This window comes from Morchella sextelata (assembly GCF_020137385.1).
Source record: "Morchella sextelata strain SCLS chromosome Unknown scls_25, whole genome shotgun sequence".
Classification (NCBI taxonomy): Eukaryota; Fungi; Ascomycota; class Pezizomycetes; order Pezizales; family Morchellaceae; genus Morchella; species Morchella sextelata.
The window spans coordinates 165,611-186,417 of record NW_025408640.1 but is presented as its reverse complement, the minus strand read 5'-3'; the positions used below and the strand labels follow the sequence as shown (position 1 = coordinate 186,417).

At 46.5% G+C, this 20,807-nt stretch overlaps 3 protein-coding genes across 3 annotated transcripts; 1 reads left to right on the top strand and 2 right to left on the bottom strand.

The window, feature by feature from the left end:
• Nucleotides 1-969: 969 nt before the first annotated feature.
• Nucleotides 970-1,659, top strand: H6S33_007959 (uncharacterized protein; the record flags this gene model as incomplete). The annotated part of the gene is made up of 1 exon (XM_044839644.1): nt 970-1,659. The coding sequence occupies one exon, from the start codon at nt 970-972 to the stop codon at nt 1,657-1,659; it is 690 nt and encodes a 229-aa protein (XP_044688150.1).
• Nucleotides 1,660-3,263: 1,604 nt separating this feature from the next.
• On the bottom strand, nt 3,264-3,618 carry H6S33_007958 (uncharacterized protein; the record flags this gene model as incomplete). The annotated part of the gene is made up of 2 exons (XM_044839643.1): nt 3,264-3,471; nt 3,528-3,618. Coding segments are annotated over 2 exons (299 nt in total), but the record flags the coding sequence as incomplete, so codon positions are not given.
• A 1,910-nt stretch (nt 3,619-5,528) lies between these two features.
• H6S33_007957 (uncharacterized protein) lies at nt 5,529-9,536 on the bottom strand (the record flags this gene model as incomplete). Its single annotated transcript, XM_044839641.1, has 6 exons — nt 5,529-8,107; nt 8,188-8,392; nt 8,449-8,607; nt 8,666-8,818; nt 8,892-9,232; nt 9,296-9,536. The coding sequence occupies 6 exons, from the start codon at nt 9,534-9,536 to the stop codon at nt 5,529-5,531; spliced, it is 3,678 nt and encodes a 1,225-aa protein (XP_044688148.1).
• Nucleotides 9,537-20,807: the final 11,271 nt, after the last annotated feature.

The window sequence follows — 20,807 nt, the reverse complement described above, 5'->3', positions numbered from 1 at the left end:
GAGATCCACCACCCGACAAGAGAGACAACAGGATCTGTTAGTAAAGCGTGCCGGAGCACTGGATACCATTATTTTGGTTTTCTGACTACTTTGAGTATAGTTGAATGGAAAGAGTCATAAAAGGAAAGTACTCCCCCGAGTGCACCGACCAAGTACCGAAGAAACCATCGGCTACATATGGTCTATTTAATATAGGTAGTTTAAGGAGGAGAAACTTCGATACTTAGAGAAATGTATTTTAGCCAAAGATCTAGATATACTGCACAGGAGCTCACCGCCATGTTCATCATCAAGATTTCAGGGCACTTAGGCATTCCATTTTTTCTTTACCGTCCCGTCCCTTCCTCGGTTTTCAGCGCCAGTAACTTTGTTTTGCAGAATGTCCATGAGGAAGGTACCTTTCCCGCGGACCGAACAGAGTGAATATTGATCATGCGTCTGCATTCGAGCTATGACCGACTTTAAGTGTGCGAGAGCTGGGTCCTGCAGAACTCACTGCGCGAAAAACAAACATGTCGAAGCACAGGAACCATTGAATGCAAGATGTGAATTTCCCCTCAGCTTCGAGACTCGGCTGAATCTAGTTAAGCCACAAATTGCTGCAGCCGAGTATGACCGCATGACCGAAATGTTTGCCTGAGATGGGGTTTCATTTGGGGGGGGGGGGGAGAACTCCCATTCAAATCTCAACTTTGTCAAGTTCTTGGGTGTTCAGTGTGTATAAGAGAGACTCCGCCCCATTGCGTTTTGAATTTCTTTACAGGACTTTTTTTTATAAAGCAGGAGAGAATCTTTGAAGCTACTAAACTAATTTAGTCCAACTTTACCAAGACACTAAGATCTGAAGTGAGAAAAAGAAAGGGTGATACCTGAACTTGTACATACCGCCGTTTCAATCAGTTTCGAGACACCTCAATCATTCCTAGTGGCACTGGCATCTCGGTGGACACTCTCAACTCAGAAACCAAAATGAACCCCCCAATCTCTAGCAGTAAGCTCTGGGATCTAGCCTTCATCCGCCATAACCTCACTCACCTCCGCAATACGCACCATCAGTATAAAGAAAAGCTTGCTACATTGGAACCCCAAATTCAACGCCTCCGGCAGACAGATAATGTACACCGTGCAACAGAATCTGACCCCACCCTATACAACCTCGAGACGACAGCGGACCTTGCCAGTCTGAAGGTCTTACTTGACGCCCAAGATCGTATCGAGACCATCGCTGTAATCTTGCATGTCAAGATCCGTGAAGTGGAGGAGCAGCTCGGTGCTTTTCTAGTGACGCAGGGGCTACCGGGAAGCGAAGTTGAGGCGGTGGTGAAGGCGGAGTTCCACATGGGACCATTCTGGGGCCTGCGGGAAAGGATGATTGAGATGATGACGGAGTTACTGCACGCTCAGAAGGAGCATATAAGGATTGTGGCGGAATTGAACAGTGTTCATTCTGACATTAGAGAGAGTGAGGAGAGAAAAGTAGTCTTAAGAGCACTTATCGAGGAAGTGGACGTTGTAAAGACGGCGGTGTTACACGGGGAAAAGCGTGTGAGCGAGTGGAGGACATGGGTTGAGAATGTACTGGCGCGGGCAGTTACGTCGATTGAAGAATCTTCTATTCCGCATGGAGCTTGTCTCTCTCCGCAGAGACCCTCGGAATAAGGCCGCCCGCTTTCGGTGAACTTTATTGTCCTTCGCATGATCTCTTATTGGATGCTATTTTACTTTCTCGGCGGGGGTGTAGCTTGTGTTTATTTCGGGAGAGTTTCTGTTTTTATGTTTATACACCTTCTCGCTTGCAAACCTATATTAGTGAACAAAGAAATAGACGAATTGATTTGGACGCTCAAGCTTTTGAAATACCGGAGAACAAAATCTCGCCGATCAATACCTTAAGCGGCATGAGTAATAATAGTATTTCCAAAATATCGATAGTCATACAATCTTTCTAAATGTTCCTCGATTCCTCGTTCCAAACGAATTCCTGACAGCCTTTGAGTAAAAGAGCCTGATCTGGCCTATCGCTGGGTCAGTTCAGTTTATTTATTTGAACAGATCGCGGTAACTAGTAGAACCCTAACCCTGAACATCCCCGATATTCCTACCAAGGCTTAAATTCTCTCTCGGCCATCAAGTTCAGTTGTTGCTCTTTCTCGTATAGTTCAATTTAGTATCAAGTTCTGTTTGAAAGAAGGATCGGAGGATGGATATATGGAAGGATGGAAGGATGGAAGGATGGAAGGATGGAAGGATGGAAGGACGATGGTTGTATCTTTGCCATCAGAACAGCTTGATTTATAGCTCGTAGGCTCAAGAGGAACACGTATCCATCCCTGTTTATCGTAGCGTGTTTTAACAACTAATTAGAAATTTGTCCCGCTTCCAAGACGACTATGACTCGTATCTGGAATGATACCAAATTTGAGTAGGTAATCTATATGCGCTTAACATCATCAAATTATCGTGGACAAGAATAGCTGATTCTGCTCCGTGACGGTCTCGCATGGCTTCCGGAAAGGATCCAAACATTTAAGAGGGTAACCCCAGGCTTCAACAAGTTAAATTATTATTCCAAAGAGCCATCCGTTACTCTAGCACGTCTGTAATGCCCAGCGGTGACTTTGATGCAGACATCTCAATGGGCGGCACGCAACCCGTTCGCCACCCGAGTAGCGGCCGGCGGGTATGGGTTGGGTACGGCCTTTTTTTCAACGGACCGTGCCGGGTGTGGCCTATATTTTGACTCCGATATAGCCAGCTGTTTGATTGGTGAGAAAATTAAAAAGGCACTTCATCATTAAAAAGGTAGTATATTTCCAAATCCCCACTATGGTAATTCTCAAATGTCCTCAATATTACATGAAAGGATTAGTACACCTCCGAATTTGTACCATATAAGGGGCGGGCTTACGCGGGTGGAATAGCCATGGGTTGCCAGGTCGGGTACAAATATTCTGAGGCCGGGCCGGGTTGGTTACAGACCCTTTTGACACCTGAGTATACCCATTGAAATGTCTGCTTTAATAGCTTCATATTCGCTTCACCGAAGTACACGCACATTACGCCTGGCGTCTCCAAGACCGTGCAAGAGGTTTGATAAAAACGTTTCTATAAAAATCTCTAAACTTTACCCAGTCTTCATAACTGAATCTAGATACCGCTCACAATCGCATCCACCCTTCTCCCACCTCCTCCCCCGCTCTCCACTCCGCACCCCAAACAACACAAAAACTCCACCGTTGGCAACCATTACTACCCCCGCCACCCTATCTACCCCTGTCCCACCATACCAAATCAGTCCCCCTGGGACCACAAATCACCATGACCACCAGCCACCCCCTGTCCCCCCTCTGCGGCACATTTTCCAACTCAATATCAAACTCATTATCCGCGATAATAGTGACCTCATGTGTGATAGTCTTGATGATGGAATTAAACCTCACAAATGTTGTTTGCTCGATAGTAGTGAAGGCACTGATGCAGAGGCGTAGGCGCATGCGGGAAGAATGTCGCCGGAACTTCATGCGGACCTTCCGTCGTCTTCGGTTGGGGCGTATTGCAACTTTGAAGCATAAGAGGACGGCCTCGGTGAAGACGGTGGGCATTGTGTTGTTCCTGACCCTGGGGATCGGAGAATATAGGTGTTATCGATGTAGTAGATGGGTTGGCTTCGGCTGCGTTTCCGCTGTCTACGCAGAACGAGAGAGGGACGTACACGCAGTGGCAATGAGCTGAGAGAGGACGGGGGTAGTTGGACTAGCCGGAAGCTGGCTCGGAGTGAATAGAATGCTCGTAGAGACTATCAACGATTTAGAGGACTAGAAAATATTTGCTTTTATCAGTAGGAAGCTGGGATGAGAGCGGAGATATAAACTGCTTACTGTGGGAGTCCTGACTTTGAACCTTCGTACCAGCGACAGATCTGCAATTGACAGATGCAATTTGTTTTGTTCTCCTCCTGATGTGAGGCATATCTTGTGGGTGAACATATTCCTTTTGTTGTTTCCAGCGGTGGTTCTGGTGCGTTGTTGTTCGCTGTACGAGCGCCGAGAGCCTCATCTGCCAAGACCGAGTGATCCGGCATGACGCATACTAGCAGACAACAAAACCTGCCAACGGGCGAATTTTTTGGGAACTCTCTCCGAATGCACTTAGTCTATACGCCGGCTATCCAGACCCTTCACCAAGCTCTTAGCACTGTACAAATAAGCGGGAGCTCCGTTACAAGAAAAGCAAAGGCCAAGTTTGAAAGTGTATCCTCAATGCCACATTCCTGCCGGTATTTTTTTTTTTTGTTTAATTCATTAATTGTATGCAGACCGTAGTCTATGACAATATCACACTACCCAGAACTTCCAAATCACTTCCTCCGCCTCTCACAACACAAACCAAAATAAAACAAAACACAAATAAAGCAAAACAAACACAACTATCCGTAGTTCTTCTTTTTCACAACCTAGTACAGAAGGAGCACCGCTAGAAGATTTCAATAGAAGGCTAGCATCCATGGAAGAGTAAAGAAAAAACATCCAAACAGAAACGATCTACATTGATTCTCGAAAATTCCAGGATTCTGAGTTTTCTGGTTCATCGATTCGTCACGAACCCTCTCGATATCTACATATTCTCAGAAATAAAGATCTTATCATGACACAGGCGTTTTACCTCTAATCATCGCGAAATACATGTACTTACAAGCCGTATCTCATACCTCTCACACCGCCGAACTAGCCAGTCTTGAGACTTTGAGCAACCTCCGGGATTGCAAGTAACTAAAATGTTGACATAAAGCTATCAATCTGTGACCATGAAAAGTAAAAAATATAATTTTTAATCTCTTTCTAACCCTATGTTAAGTCATCTAGCATGTCTACTCACCGCACCGGTGTTTCGCTATTTCCCACCTATTCCTCACAATTAACCGTAAATCTCTTTTCAATGCCATGTAAACCATGAGAAACAGAAAGATCTAGACCATTCACCAGGTCCATATCATACAACTCATTGCTAATCTCGTATGCTTTCTCTTCCACATACCCAAGAATCTCGGGGATGCCGCGATGTAAGAGGGGGAGGGGGTCAAAGAAACAACTACAAAACCGCCAGCCGGCCCGAATCGTTTTATTTCTTTGTTTTTACCTGAAAATTTGGTCTCAGTTCTACTTCTTTGCCCTGTTATCTGGATTGTGGTGGTAGTTACTAGTTGTAGGGGGAATGAAAATCAAAATAGGGGAAGAAAAGGTGGCGGAGAGGAAAGAAGTACTGAATCATTAGGATCGAAATGAGCATCTCGGAGATTCTATTTCATTGGATCAGGAAATGCAAATGTTCAACGATTCTGACCCAAATATTAAATAAAACCCAAACAATTTATTTGTAACAGTATTTATTCATGATAGAGATCTTGTTTTAACTAATAATATACTCAAGGCTTCCAAGGAAGCGCCTGTACACTATGATAAAATGATACTCTTTGGCCATAGCCGTGTACCAGCACCCTAAGAAATAGCAAAATCTATGCGGTACCTGGTCTAGTTTCCGTTATTTGGCTTCCCGGCCCAAAGACCCCTTGCCTCGTCATCCATTCCCATCTCCGAAACTAGCCCATATTCCCCAAACAGTGCTTCTTGTCCACAGTGTTCCCATGCGCTTTCTTGCTCCTCCGCCGGGAACCAGAGTACCTTTCCAGTTGCAACTGCCAGGAAGCAGTCAAGGCGGTGCGATGTATCAATAGGGTGCACAAGGGTTCCATCGGGAAAACGTTCCGCACTCTTGAATATCCCAGGTGATTTGTATTTCCGTTTCTTCATGAGCTTATTCAACATGCCGTGATGATTTTGGAGAGAGTCATCGGGGTGGTATGTATCAACGCGTTGTTTCTTAGGGCTATCCTCGCGGGAATCCCATGAGGCTCGGCGTTTCTTATTTGGCTTTGCTGGCGTAGGGCTCATAGCTTCATATCTTGCAGTCTTTGGGACATTTCCCGGGACATGGTTCGGGACATGCTCTGGGACATCATCGATGCAAGTCTTCAAGTACCAAGGTTTCGGACGAGGGACCTCAACTCTTTTCAACCATGGGGCCTCTAACTTTGCTGAGGCTTCTCTAGCTGCATCCTCAATCTCCCTCCTTCTGTCCTCGAAATATTTCCTAACAATGGGGTCGTCGAACCCAAAAATACTTTTAGGTGGACCATCCGCGCGGCTTCTGGGAGCCAATTTTGTCTTGCGGGAACGGATCTTCCTCACTCGGTGCTGCTTTGTGATTACAGGCCTCGTCAATGGAATCTTTGTATCCTTTTTCTTAAAATTCCTGAATGATGGGATGGACGTTCCGAGATCAGGGTATTCGGGAGCGGGCAGCATTGCCTGCAGGGCCTCTGCAGGATCTGCAATTGATCTCAGCCATGATGGCCGTGTTTGAAGACGTACTGCGTTTTGTGACATATCAATGGGAGTGTCTACAATCGCGAAGAGCTGCCTAGTAGTATCTACCCTGGCTTCTTCTACCGCCCTATTGTCCACTTCACGCTGTCCTTGCATCGTCCCTAGAACAGAATTTAAATTATTGAGGTTGCCGTCTTGGGTACCATTGACAGCCGAGTCAGGCGGGTTGTTGGTGGGTGGAGATGAAACGGGGGGGATTTGACTATCACAGCCGTCTTCAGATCGTTCATCAGCTGACTGAGGCGCGTTGTTGGGGGGTGGGCATGAAGCGGGCGAAATTGGTCTACAGGACCCGTCTTCAGATTGCTCATCATCTCCGTCGCGTGACGATTGCTGATCCATCCCTTCCTGATAATCATCCACCATTGCCGGGAGTGCACTCCGATCTTTGTGTAATAATATATTCCATCTCACTGTCGGGGGAGAGGAGGGAAAGTCAGAATCATCCCTCCGATTTCGAGAGATGACATGCCTCGCCTTACAATCGTGCATTGGACGCTGTGCCGGTGACAATTGCAGCTGCAAGGATCGTCCACAATTGCTATCTGGCGGGGGCTGAGAGCGAGCAGTAATTCTACGGTCACTAAGCATGGGTGAGAACGGACATTCGTCACCGCTGTTAACGTTGGATAGAGGGGGAAGCGCCATAATAGCAATTGTCCGATCACTTAGTATCATAGGTGATGATAGACGTTCGTCGCTGCTGTCGAATTCGGACGGAGGAGGGAGCGGCATATTGAAAATATTAGGACTCCCGGTGTCCCTTACATTTCGTCCTTCAAAGAGAGTAGTTCCGCGTTCTGAACACATCTTGGGCTTAAATGCATACATCCGGTCATTATCATCATCATCCATGTGATCATTATCGTCGCCACCGCCGTAACCAATAAAGTCTCCACTATCGATTCCGGCAGGAGGTTGATATAGATGATTCTCGTCAACTCCGACCGAGCTCACGTGTGGCTCATTCATTTGAGGAGGAGCAGCGGGTGGAGAATTATAGTGGTCGTCATCGGTTTCACTATTACTGTCGTCCTCCATATCAATTGATGCAGTGTCCTCAAGCGAAGGGAGAACGCCGCTCTGTCGGAAAGTCGTATCAGCTGCGGATGTATGATTTTCAGAATTTTGTTCATCGTGAATGATGGTTGTATTCTGTCTATCCGCCTGTAGTCCAGGTGTGTATGGCTTAAGTTCACCCCCTTCATACATAATAGTCGTATCGCGTTTATACCACCTCAGCCCATGCGAGTCGGGCTCAAGCCCATCAGATTCGGATTGAATGGTTCTGTTCTCCCCATTCGCCTCTGGTTCAGGTGTGTATGGCTCAATCTCGTCTTCTTCTGGTTCAGGCGTGTAGGGTTCAAGCTTGCCATCGTCGTACTCAACGACTCTATCCCGTCTATCCACCTCCGGCTCAGGTGTGTATGGTTCCAGTTCGTCGTCGTCATACTCAACATGAGCCGCTGCCTGGTATTCGATTTCTGGTTCTTCAACGGCAACTCGGCGGTTTCTCTTGCGACTAAGTGGGGATCCTAACGCCCGACCTTCCCAATCAGACGCCCATTGCTCCTCGCCCTCGAAAAAGTCCTTTCCAGGAGTTAACTCCAACGGACGGCCGAGCCATTGAGAATTCCCACGAGGGGTTGGTGATGCTTCGCACACTTGTTTGAAGTTAGCTTCAATACATTATTGGTATTGGAACTCGAGGGGGATAAGCAGATCATGATGTGGAAGCACCAACCTTGAGAGTCCAAGAAACGTTCACCATCCTGTACAGAGATTGGATTCCTTCTATTCAACTGATCCCCATGTAGAGGTGGGGTACCAGGGAACGGGGTTGGGCCCGATTCCGGTGCTTCCTGTTTCACCCCTTGACTAACCGCTACTTGTGACCGACGTTCCTCAATCTCGACATCAACATACTGCTGTGGGCGTTGGATCTGCCCCTGATTAGCTCATTAGTTATGCTTCCCCAGATGTTGGGGTGATGTAAAGAACTCACAGTAGGGACAGAAGCACTAATGTTAGGTATCAACCTATTCTCAGTCTCGTCAAGTTCCTGTTCCTCCTCCCGGTAGACCTCTACACTGTAATCCAGATCTTCCTCATGTTCAACTACACTCTCCTGTGAGCTCTCGATTACGTCCTGGACGTCATCCTCCTGTTTGTCCGTATAGTTAGCAAGACGTTTCCAAGACTACGTGTGAGAGGTAAATTACAGTTTCATTAGCTTCGACAGCACTCATCATCGAAAGATCAAATTCATTTTCATCATCCATTTCCTCCTCTTTAATCTCAGCGTCCTCATCATATTCGACATATTCCTCTTCTTCTTCCTCTTGTTGTTCTTGGAAATCTTCGTGTTCCGGAACCTAATACATGATACAAGAGTATAAGTTAATCCGAGTACTTGTTTGACATTGTTAGGAGAAACGGGAATTTTACCTCTACTTCGAATGTTCTTTCCCTTCTCGCATCTTCTTCTTGGATTGGACTCTCCACATAGTAGACCTCCATTTCTTCATCATCGTCATCTTCATCATATTCGTTCTCTTCATCATCATCATCGTCATCACTGTATTCCTCCTCACTGGAGCTATCGGAGTCATATTCAGAAAACGAAGACTCTCCTACAAGCGTGAGCGAAGATACTTCATCTGATTGATCACCCGCAACCAGTGTAGTTTCTGCATCTTCTATGTAGTACATGTTCCTTGACCGCGAGCCCGCCGAGGGAGGGGCCGATGATGAACGAGGGCGAAAGAAATTGGCGGGATGAGGAGTAGCTGATCGATCAATGACATTGTTAGTAACTCACGAACCATAGGAAGAGGTAAGGAAGGACTTACGTATACGATCTCGAGTTCTAAGAGTAGCTTCTGCCACTGGAGTTTGCGGCTCCTCCATGTCACTGGGCCAGGCACGGGGAGGTGATGGGGTATGATGTGTGACAGGTGAACCATGGCCACCCACGATGACAAATGGTATGGCCAATTCAGCTGGTTTTCTGCCAGCACCGCGCTGACGCTGGAGGCGGTGGAGAGGTACCTCACCAGGGGTGGTGGGCGGCCTGCGCCCGCGGGGAGACATTGTGCTTTGCTATGCACAAAGATGGAAGAGATTGGTGGTAGCAAGTTAGAGGCCTTGCTATGTAAAACTCGGAATACTGTTGAGAAGATTCAAAGCCGGGATAAGGTGCGACGTTGTGGTTGAAAGTTTGCAGTGAAGGAATTTGGTTGAGAACGGCGTAGGAGAAGACAGAGGTTGTGGTTTTTGTCTGGAGTTTGAAATGGGAGAGCGTCAAGTTGGTTCAAGATGAAAGCTGTTAGGTTCTCTGGGGATGATCATCTGCTGGGATCAAGATGTGAAGAGATGGCAGGTGTAGATGGAAAGGGATGGAGGGATGGAGGGCGGAATGGCGAAAGGGTGTGAGAGTTGGGGAGAAGGAGGAGAGGATGGATGGTGGTTGTACAGTTGGAGGTGGGTTAGAGGTGACAACGGGAAGGTAGGATGAGAGCTATCCTAAATATTTCCTCTTTTACGGTTTTATGCCTTTGCCCATTCTATAAATCCCTGCAGACCGCGCACTCATCAGGCTAGCGTAAGTCAGCTACTCGCTCTACTCTTTCTACTGACACGCGTACGTTGCCTCAGGTCCGATTCGCCTTGGTCAGAGGCAGTAGGACGGGAACTGTTACCAGGAAATCAATGTCTTCCTGTACGTGCGACATGGGGAGTGGAATTGAAATCCCTCTTCTGAGGGGGGCTACGTAAGACCGGGCCCGGAAAGCTCTCTGAAGCTTATGCCGGCCAATTGATGCATTCTGCCTTGTTGAATTCGAGCACAAGACCATGACTACAATTCATCCCATGTCAGCATAGAGCAGAATTCCAACTTAGTTCAAGTAACGGCTTGAGTTACAAATTGGGGGTTTTAGTAAACCTTCCAAGGAGGAAGTAACGACAGTTTCGCCTGTGTTCTACATGTCGCTGCTGGTTTTAAATTTGTACGCACCTCCTCCGGCTCCTAAAAGAGGCACCATAAGTCCGATCAGCGCGTCCGCCACGTCGGTACAGGTCTGACCTGCTTCAGGATCACGGATAAAAGTTAATGAGCGATTATCCTCTTCTCCGCTGTCGATTATGATCCCACCAACCAGCCTCGGTAATTGGGATCATAATATATCACTCGCTTCCTAACTTACTTATACCCCGTTGTTAACCTGGCTTATAGGGGGCTATATCGCTATTTCAGCATGCTTTGATTCGGATATAGGTGTAAGGAAGTCTGAGAATGATGGATGTAATTCGGTCAACAATTCTCTCCAATTCTTCGTCCCGGCCGCGGAGAACATGGGGCAAATAAGTCGCTTTCCGGAGCTTTCAACCACCACACCAACATCAGGTACACTTGACATGCCGAGAAAACTTCTGCGTCGAGAGAACATTTATGTTGGGCGAACTCGTGGCGGGAGGTATGTCGGGCGTGCCACCTGGCCTTGCGCATGCCCGTGTTGACCTTGCAGATAGGGACCGGGAATTTTCATACGGCATGGTGATAGACTTATATACCAATTCAACGATGATCACGAGAAACGCTGTCTTCTGCTAGGTTAAGCCGGATATACTATTTCTCGCTTGTGAATATACTTAGTATTTGGTAGTTGTTACACGAAAACATATAGATCAAAAAGCGCATATGTCTGAAGGTAATAGAAATTAGATCTAAACACACCCACGCAATGCGTGTTAATATAGCTAAAAAATATATTTCAAGATAACGCAAAGCTAGAATCTTTCTATGGCATATATTATTCTCGGTATGTATGACCACAGTAACACCATTAATACAAAAAGCAGACCTTCTGCGTGACCGATATCTTGTGTTTAAATACGAGTGAGTTTGTCCATGAATCCAGTTCTGGGATATCATTATCGACCAAATGAGCGCAATCCAGTTTAGAATATTGCAAATTTAAACACTGCAAAACTGTCACCGAGTATTGGCCCCTTACCGGAACACTCCATGTAGTGTTTGGGTAGGTGGCCAACATTCAGCGGGATCTCTGTGGAGTTTAAACTTGTATTACTGTAGACTGGATTCTGCTTGCTTGATGGACAGTAATATGGCTAGTTGACGTATGTGGATTGTATTCTTCTTCGGACATGCACCAAGTAATATACATGTACTTACTACATTACATGTAATCATGAAACGCATATAGTCGAGTTCAATAGAAGGTTTACCCATGTTCTAACTTTGTTTCCCATATAGGATTCTCCTCATTAGCAACAATAAAGAATTTAGCTGCTGGACGTGATATGTGTTGATATACATCTGCTTTCTCCCCATTCATGCGTCCCAGATGAAAGAGGTTATTTCTCCACCCCTACCGTTTCAGTCCCTTCTTTTTTTTTTTTATGTCCCTCTCTCTGTCTTTCTCTTCACTCCGCCGACTTTCCGGCGCAGAAAGCGGAGGTGTCGGCGGTGTTTCCCCTCTCGCGCATGTCCGTCGCCGGGTCCTTGCTAATCAGACTTAGCGACATATATGCATTGTTTCTTTCACAGAGATACTAATCCTCCATTCTCACATTCAGCCAGCAAGTCAGTAATCTCGGGCTTAGCAAGTCGAATGACACCCGTCAAACTCCATCCTTAGCCAGCCGGATTTTATGCAGTAGATCCCTCTGTGTTCTCTAAAACCCCATAGATCTCTCATAAACTCACCTTCAACCCTCCAACTTAACAGGAGGTACGAGGCGACGAAGACGGATGTAACACCTATCTTGCGAGTTGAAAGGCCAGTGGATACATTGTGGGTTAGGGTTACCACCATCATTATGTCTCCTCAAGAGGGGGAAGCCAAAACCTCTCATTTTCCCCAATAAGCAGTTGATCTCCTCGTCCTTCTATCGCCCTTCTTATCTCATTTACGGGAGAGAGAATGAGGAATTTAAAATCACTCCCCTGGCTGGCTCGGGGGCGCTCCATTGTCGCCAACCTCAAACTCGACGAAAGGCATATCCACTGGGCTGAGGGTCTGGCAGCTACCGCTCCAACGTAAGCTGCAATTCTGCAAACTCTTTGATTTAAGCAACAGGCCTCTTGAAAATACTGCACGGTGAAGCCACCATCCCCCCCCCCCCTTTTTTTCCCCCCTACCTCACCTGCTCCAGCTAGACCGAACGGTAGTTGACTTCATGATAGGCATACAAATCTCAGCTCCGGAATACTAGGCATGGTAGCCTTTCTACGTGAAAGGTGGCCCCACAATAGCACCTAGTTCTCGGGGAAGGATTCTGACTACTCCTGGAGGGATCTCAATATCTTCTCCCACAGGCCAGCAGCACGAACACTAGCAAGAGGAAGAGCAGGAAGAAGGGCAACTGGCTCAGTATCGGCGTAACAGTATCAGCAGCAGGGGGAATAAGAGCAACAACACTCAGGACTCGGAGAGCAATTCCGACTGCTCTTCAGGCACGCCCGAAAGCTCGCTCAGAGGCCGAGCAACACCAGCAATGAATTAAACAAAAAAAAAGAATAGAGTAACACGAGCAGGGCAATAGCGGAACAAGGGCGAATTGAGGGATGAAGGCAGCTAGTAAAGCTAAGTTAATGTTGGGCTTGTTCAACCGGTGGAGTGTCTACATCCATCTCAGAAGGATTCTTGTGGCGGGAACAATAAATGAGAAGGGTTGGACCAACAACACGAGACCAGAACAAGTTTCCTTGATGCCTTATGAGACTCCCTGATAGGGACCACCTACCTCTCCGTCCACGTAGTTTGCGGAATGAGACCCATAAAGACACCTGGAGAGCAGTCGCCGATGCTGTCGAGTGATTTATCGCTGATGTTAGCACGAAAGAGAAATTCTCCAAGGACCGGGAACAGCGCGAGCTTATGGACCTACTCGTAGATTCACGCTTCCTATTACATCAATCTCGTACACAACACTAAATACATATAAATCTACAACCCCGCCATGTACCTCGCCAGACATAGCATATTGAGTGCCAGCATCATAGTCTCTCCTGGAGCAGGGCGGAAATATCTAGTACGCCCATCAACTGCCTACTTATAACTTTCGTTTCACAGCTCCTACGTTGCTATAATTTCACGGGAATGATTATGTCTTTGGAGAGGTTCTTGTAGAAAGGGAATATATGGATGCCGATATCAAAGACACGCTATTCCCATGCGGAAGTCTGGTCCCTGAACTTATCCTTTTCAGTGGCTGCCCTCGATAAATACAGAAACGCAATTCCCTGCCCTGCCCCTCTCTGCTCCTCCTCTTCTTCGGAGCAATATCAATAACGGGGATAGTAGCAGGCCTCGAACACTCTACAGGTCTCCAAATAATTTCATCAGCCTACCAAAGATCACACCCGCCTGTCTTTTCAGCACTACGCAAGAGCTCATGCGTCCCCCACTCCCGGTCTGACAAAAGCAAATCTGCGGACTCCATCCGATATCTAGCGCCGGAGAAGACAATGAGAAATAAAGCCAGCATTCAGTAATACATGGGAGACGGTGAGGGCTCAGAAAATAACCTGCCGTTATACTCGGTTTGCTGGATTGTCGTTGTTCCGCAGCGGCGGAGATATCAGCGGGTACTATCAAGGCTCTACAAAGTCGGGAGGATGAGACATTACCTCCAGAGCATTCCAAATTTGGTGGAACGACCTGGTCGCTGAATGCTGACCTTGTTTCCAGTTCCTATTGGCTTTGATATAGATAATGGTACAGGTACCAATGACATTAAATACATCGGAGTACATTGGCGATGAACACAATATAACCCGCTCATCTACGAGAATAACATTCGACATCTTATGTACCTACTAATAATAGTTAAGCCACAACACCCCCCCCCCCTTTCTCCTCCACTCTTTAAGCGTAATTCTTTCATCGCCCTTCCAACTTATGAAACCAAGGATTCACGTTCTTACTTACCCTCGGTAGCTAGAAGGAAGTCTACTTTATAAACATCTCCCCTGAGCTCACTTCCGGCAAATGCGGTATTCTACAGGTTCGAACAATCAGACAACGCCTCCGAGCTCTTCTGAATGGGAAGTATGATTGATTTTATAGATTTATAGTAGGGTGTTGTCATCTAGGATTTCCGGTTGGTTCCCAGGTTGAAGGAATTCATGTTCCAACATGGCCGTGTTGTCTCAAGTAACGTACCTCCATCTCCTCGGATGACACAAATAGGGAGAAAACCAACATATCTGCTCTCCCTCGAATCCATCGAGCCTCTTTTCCTATAGCAGCACTTTGTCGATGCACCCGTTTAATACAAAGAAATATACCACTTCCGTCCCTTTTTTCTTTCACCTCCGCTGACTTTCGATACTGATATACCAGCAGTTACAACTCACATGAATATCTTCCTAGGGCCGAAATCCTTAAACTGGCTTCTTGGGTAAATGGAAGGCAACACCGTTGAGAGAAACTATGCTTTACCCCACATTGTTCCCCGAAGTATACCGAAGGACCATATTTAAGAGTTCCGGAGCCTTAACAAATAACACTTCCGGGAAAGCCGAAATCCCTGAGCGAATGTTTACAGAAATCTTACGGATATGTACACATAATCTCCCCATGTTCATGTTGCATAGGCTATAATTGCCACACGTTCCCTTGCCGTGTAGATGGAGAATTTGGGTTTATCTTCATTGTAGATTTGACTACCTCAAGGTCGGGTGGAAACGCTCTAGAATTACCGGGAAAGACGAGAGCTAGAGTTGGTTGGCTGCGGGTAGCAGACCCTACTCCGTTCACCGGGTAAGTCGGTGCCCCCGGAGGCCTAGGTTAACGGGAGCTTGAACCCTTACAGACCTTCTTCAAAAGGCTCAAGATATCGATAGCGAGAGTTCATATAAAAATTGCGGAACGATTATTAGTACTTTTCTTGATTACGTTTTCATTGTGGAAAATGTTGGATCCTTGATCATTCGGCAAAGAAAAACCACAGCATAAATCGACTCTTAAAAGGGTGGGTATTTAAATAACCCGGAGAGTGTATTTTCAACTGTGCCAATTTCGCACGCTGTTTAACATATCTAGTACACCTCGAGCATAGCTGAGCTTTGGAAAAGACGAGATCAGACTCTCTGATCATCAGAACTTCAAGTTGTACGTACCCCGATGCCAAGCTAGACATACAAAACCTCCAAGGAACCCAGGCATCACCGCAATCCACACCCCACACAATGAGAATTCAAGAGCTAAAATAACCACCATACACAATTCTGTCTTGTAGTTCCTCCGAGCCCCTACCGCCAAGCCCTCCCTTCCCACCCCATGTCCGCCAAGGCTCACCATCCCATATGTGACTCAATACCACCCCTCCCGCCTCATACCCGTAACCCTCTGTGGTGTAGTTGGTATCACACCCGGCTGTAATTGCTTGCTAACCGGTTGGTCACCAGTTCGACTCTGGTCGGAGGGATTATCTTTTGCCACAGCTGACCGTTGGGTTCTCTGGTGGATTTCAGTTCCGGCGAACTTGTTTTTTGACCATTTATAGATCGTACCATTAAGAAGAACCTATAAGTTATAGTTCGCAGCTTATTCTCACTTTGAATGCTGGGTCACAACTGCGAACACATCCTGTAAAGTGCTCCTTACAGTCTTTATACTTTGTCGCCAAAGAGAAGAACCCATCTCCGATGAGCTCCTGGCTGCCCATATAAACCCTTAACCTTAGCGGTATGTTCCTCGAGAAGACCAGGGCGTGTATGCCGATAGGTCCTATGTGTACTGAGTCCTGTCATTGAAGAATATTATATGCTTTCTGGTGTGATTCCCGTCGCTATTCAGTTCTAAGCAGGCGTAGACCTTGCCGTCGGCAACATATTGGAAGAATATATCCTCTCACCCCCTCTTTAAGCGTTTCTGTAGCAATGCGGAAACAGGATCCTCATAGATGCCTACATTATTACACAGACTTTGTTTCGGCGCTTCGGGTTCGAATGTCTATATCCGGTGGAGAACATATCCCCGCGCCTCTTTCTCAAATATTCCGGAGGCGTAATCGATTGATCTCTCTAACACTATACTCAAAATTCGACTCCCTGCGGAAGTTCTGGCCTACGACCCCGGAAACCACGAATGCCTGAGATGGAGAGACTTAATAATATACATACAGATATATCCATCACGTCCACGAGAACAAAAAGTAACTCAACCCCATCGAATGACTCACACCCCCTTCTCAATCCCCGAACTGACACGACTAAAATCGAACTGCGCGTGGAACCACTCAAGACACCGGGTAGATTTGTCGATAATGCGCCTCAAATCAGGCCGCAGACAAACCCCGAATAAAACCTGTCAGAGAAATCATGCCCCATCCATTGTTACACAAACCTAAACGACACCCGCTGCAACCCCACCTCCACCAACGTCAATCCATCCAGCGTCACTCCTTCAACAAACCCACCCCACCAGTACTTCCGCAACCGGGGATGAAACAGGAAACCAGGAGCCGCACACATAATCGCGCCAGGTCCCCAGAACATATCTAAACTATTATCATGTCCATATCCTACATTTTGCCGCTCTTTTACGGTGCATGGTTCAGGCCAAAGATCACCTCCGGAACGAGCACCCAAGACTAAGCCCGCGTTCTACGACTTGAATACTGTATCGGGACACTAGTGAGCTCGATTTCGGCGGTCTGTGAGACAACAGTACAATTATGCGACACATCTACGCAGACTATGCTTGGCGGTCAATGAAGGGATATCCTACTAGGAAGGAGTGCAAGGCAACTCATCTTCGATAATTCAGCTACGTAGAATTGATAGATAACAATAGCTTTAGAGGCCAGCCAACGAATACACGTTACCTAGAAAGCCCCTTTCTCGAGCAAGGGAGGTGCCGAAAAACGCCAACCACCAACCACATCCGAACCAACCCCACAACCATCGAAAAAACTAACCACCACGATCACTCCGACTCACATAAAAAGAACTCTCTGGCGGGGAATTGAACCCCGGTCACTCGCGGTTCGTCAGATGACAAGCGAGTATACTAACCACTATACTACCAAAGATTGATATGTATCCACTCTCGGCACCATATGAACAATTTCCTACCTCACGATAGAGTTAAAATTTATATCCTCACTGAGAGGGGCAAAAGACAGGCTCGACCCCGGGTTTGAACCGGGGACCTCTCGCATACAACTTAAGGTGTGACCCTAAGCGAGAATCATACCACTAGACCAGCCGAGCTTGTGACAAAAACGGGCGGGCTTTTTTCTTAATACACCGGGATTATCACATTTCCGCATTGTGCCATGGATGAGAAAGACGCCGTTGAACTTGATTTGGGCCAACGTCCCTTCTGTTTGTAGATCGGAAAACATTGAAGTGGTTGTATACTAATATTAGCAGGAGATATCGTCAAAGCCAGAGGCGGTAAATCTGCCGGGGGGCTTTTAATTCTATAAACTTCAAGCAGTGACTTTCCTGCCTGTAGCAACATTGTGCACGCACCGGCGGTGGCGATAGATGAGCTTTAAGGTCGCAAGTCTCTAAACAGCACAACGAGCAGCCACAGTTCTTATATACAGAAAAAATAAAAATCATCTTTTGCACACAAAAGTCCTCAAGAGACTTTTGTGTCCAAAAAATGATTCCGTTGCGGGGAATTGAACCCCGATCTAGTCGGTGAGAGCGACTGATGCTAACCATTACACCACAACGGATTGCAAGATTTGCTACTACTAGATAATATGAGCTTCAAACGGCTTCTAAGTGTCTGCCTATAATAATTTTTTAAGGTTTCCATAAGACTTTCGTAAGGGTTTTCCTTCCGATAATCCTCTTTCTTCAGGGCAAGAGTTATAAAGAGTTACGGGATAACCATACTTATAGCGACTTTATTAAGCCCTTATACACAGAAAAGGTTCTTATAAGACTCTCTTCCGGATAAAGGTTCGACAAATCTCAAATCAGGAATATGTTCATTTGACAACTATAACGCGAACCGAATCTTCTTCGCGAGGTTGAGTTCTTATTTTATTTTCCAGGTAGTTTTTGCTGGTACCAAACCGTTGGCTTTCGTTTCTGAAGAGTGATGTTCTGGAGCCCTCCTTGGCGTCCGCCGTCTTGACTCTTCAAAGTTCAGGGTCCTGTTCGCCCCATCCGACCAGGGTCAGGGAAAAAACTTCTTCCACCCCTGTTTGCCACTAACTTAGTGCCTGCCAAGTCTTCTACCAGTGCTTGCGTTTGAAGGGTGAAACATACAATTACCGCCACATCAGATGGGCGTATGGTTTAGGGGTATAATATCTCATTTGCAATGCCTCTTTGGCAATGAAATTTGAGATGGTCCTGGGTTCGATTCCCAGTGCGTCCAGTTCCTTTTTTCTTTTACTCTGCTGCTCATGTCGTAGAGCCCGAGGTTGCACAAGGCTGCTGTGCAACAGGTCAACGGTCGGGAAAGTCCCGATTGGTAAAATCTTTTTTTTTTCCTTTCTACGGCTCTACTTCCGGTACTACTCAACTTCCGCTTACGAAGTTTGAACTGGAAGGAACCGAGTTGAATTGGCTGTTTTCCAGATCAGCGCATGGGGAACGCCCCATATATGTACTGTGGAAATGATAGGCGAGCATGTAACACAAGCTACGCCTTACTTGGTACTGTAAACCACCCTGAAAAGGAAGTGACCTAAGATTCCCGAGTGATCTTTTTTACTCCAGCCTGCTCTCACTATCCAATATACGCTCACGCGCGAGCAAAACCTCAAATTCATTCCTTAACTATCCGGAAACCGAGTGATACGACATGACCGGCGACCGATCACAATCCCCAGCCAACATCAACCAAGGTGGCCTTTACTCGCAGCTCTATGGTCGAGGATGTAAATGACGATACACCGACTCCCGGTGCCTACCAAATCGACGGGAGCTAAACCATTATTACCGGTGATGTTTCTCAAACCCAGTTTGGTGCCGTCCACGAGGCATTAACACTCAAGGCCTCTGTCCCGTGAGAGCTCAGGGCATGGGGGTTTACGAGGCGAGCTTGCTCGAGGAAAATCCAGCTGCTCGAGGTGTTTAGGTCATCATAATATAGGTATAGATAATTCCTGCATAAATTACTGTCGATAGTAAACTCCAACTTTGATAGGTCTAATTATCGAATTGATCTGCCTCGAGACCACCTCTCTTTGTAGGTAGGAGGGAGCAAAGGAATGGACCATACATACAAGGCAGAGGCACCTCCAGGCACCCGCCCCCGCTGACCTTAAGTAGCCCTATGAATCACACTGTCACCAGACAAAATTTGAAAAAATAAGTCGGAGGTTAAGCTGTTAAACTGAACACCTTTCTTAAATTCAACTCTCTGGCGGGGAATTGAACCCCGGTCACTCGCGGTTCATCAGATGACAAGCGAGTATACTAACCACTATACTACCAAAGATTGATATAATGCGAGCTTCTAGCCGTTATCAACTAGCCATGGGTTTGTCCGGCTTTAATCTAATGTGGCGTGCTTGGCGGTAGGGATATGGCAGGGATTATTGTTTCAGTGATCCTTGACGAGGTGGCAGCGAGTCAATGATCAGATTAAGAACCAGTACCCCAGAGATCGTTCAACATATTGTACTCTTCCTGAGAAAGCATTGTAATTGTTAAAAGATACCAGGTGTTCCTAAATTATTGTCTTTGATAGTCTCCAGACCCATGGCGCTGGATGTTGTTCGCACAAAGAGCCGGCGACATCGGTCGAAGCAAAGTCAAATCGGATATTAGGGCCAGGTTTAAATAAATCCGCCTGTATCTGGTACAGTAGCCGGTTGATGAGGTGATATAGCCCGCGAATTAAGTCTCTAAAACCTTGTTTGGGTAACGAAATCCTAAGGTTTGCTGAAGAGAGTGTTAATAGACCTAAATCGGAGCCAAGGCGTTGGTGTCGCCTGCGCCATGTTTGAAAATATAATATTCATAATATTTTTGCTGTCCGGAGTGTATATACCTATGTATCTCTGTCTACTGCGAAATCTTATCTCATGCTGGTAACCGGCCGAGAGACAACCCAGCTGGTGGGCTTCGAAACCGAGTGAGAATCTATGAATCGGTCCCGGTAATCATTACTCTTGATTCTTGAAAGCCAAAGGTTGAAAGTCAACACCACCCCCGAAACTCTCAACCATCAACATGAGAGATATCGCTATATTCTCAAGATGAATCAACCAATACCCTATAACTCATCTCTATAATCGCCACTATAAAGTCACGCCACCGTTCTACAACCTAAACCCCAGCCAGACCTCCAACGCATACAAACTTACCAACTTAACCAACTAAATTTCTAAACCTACAGATACTAAAAAATAATC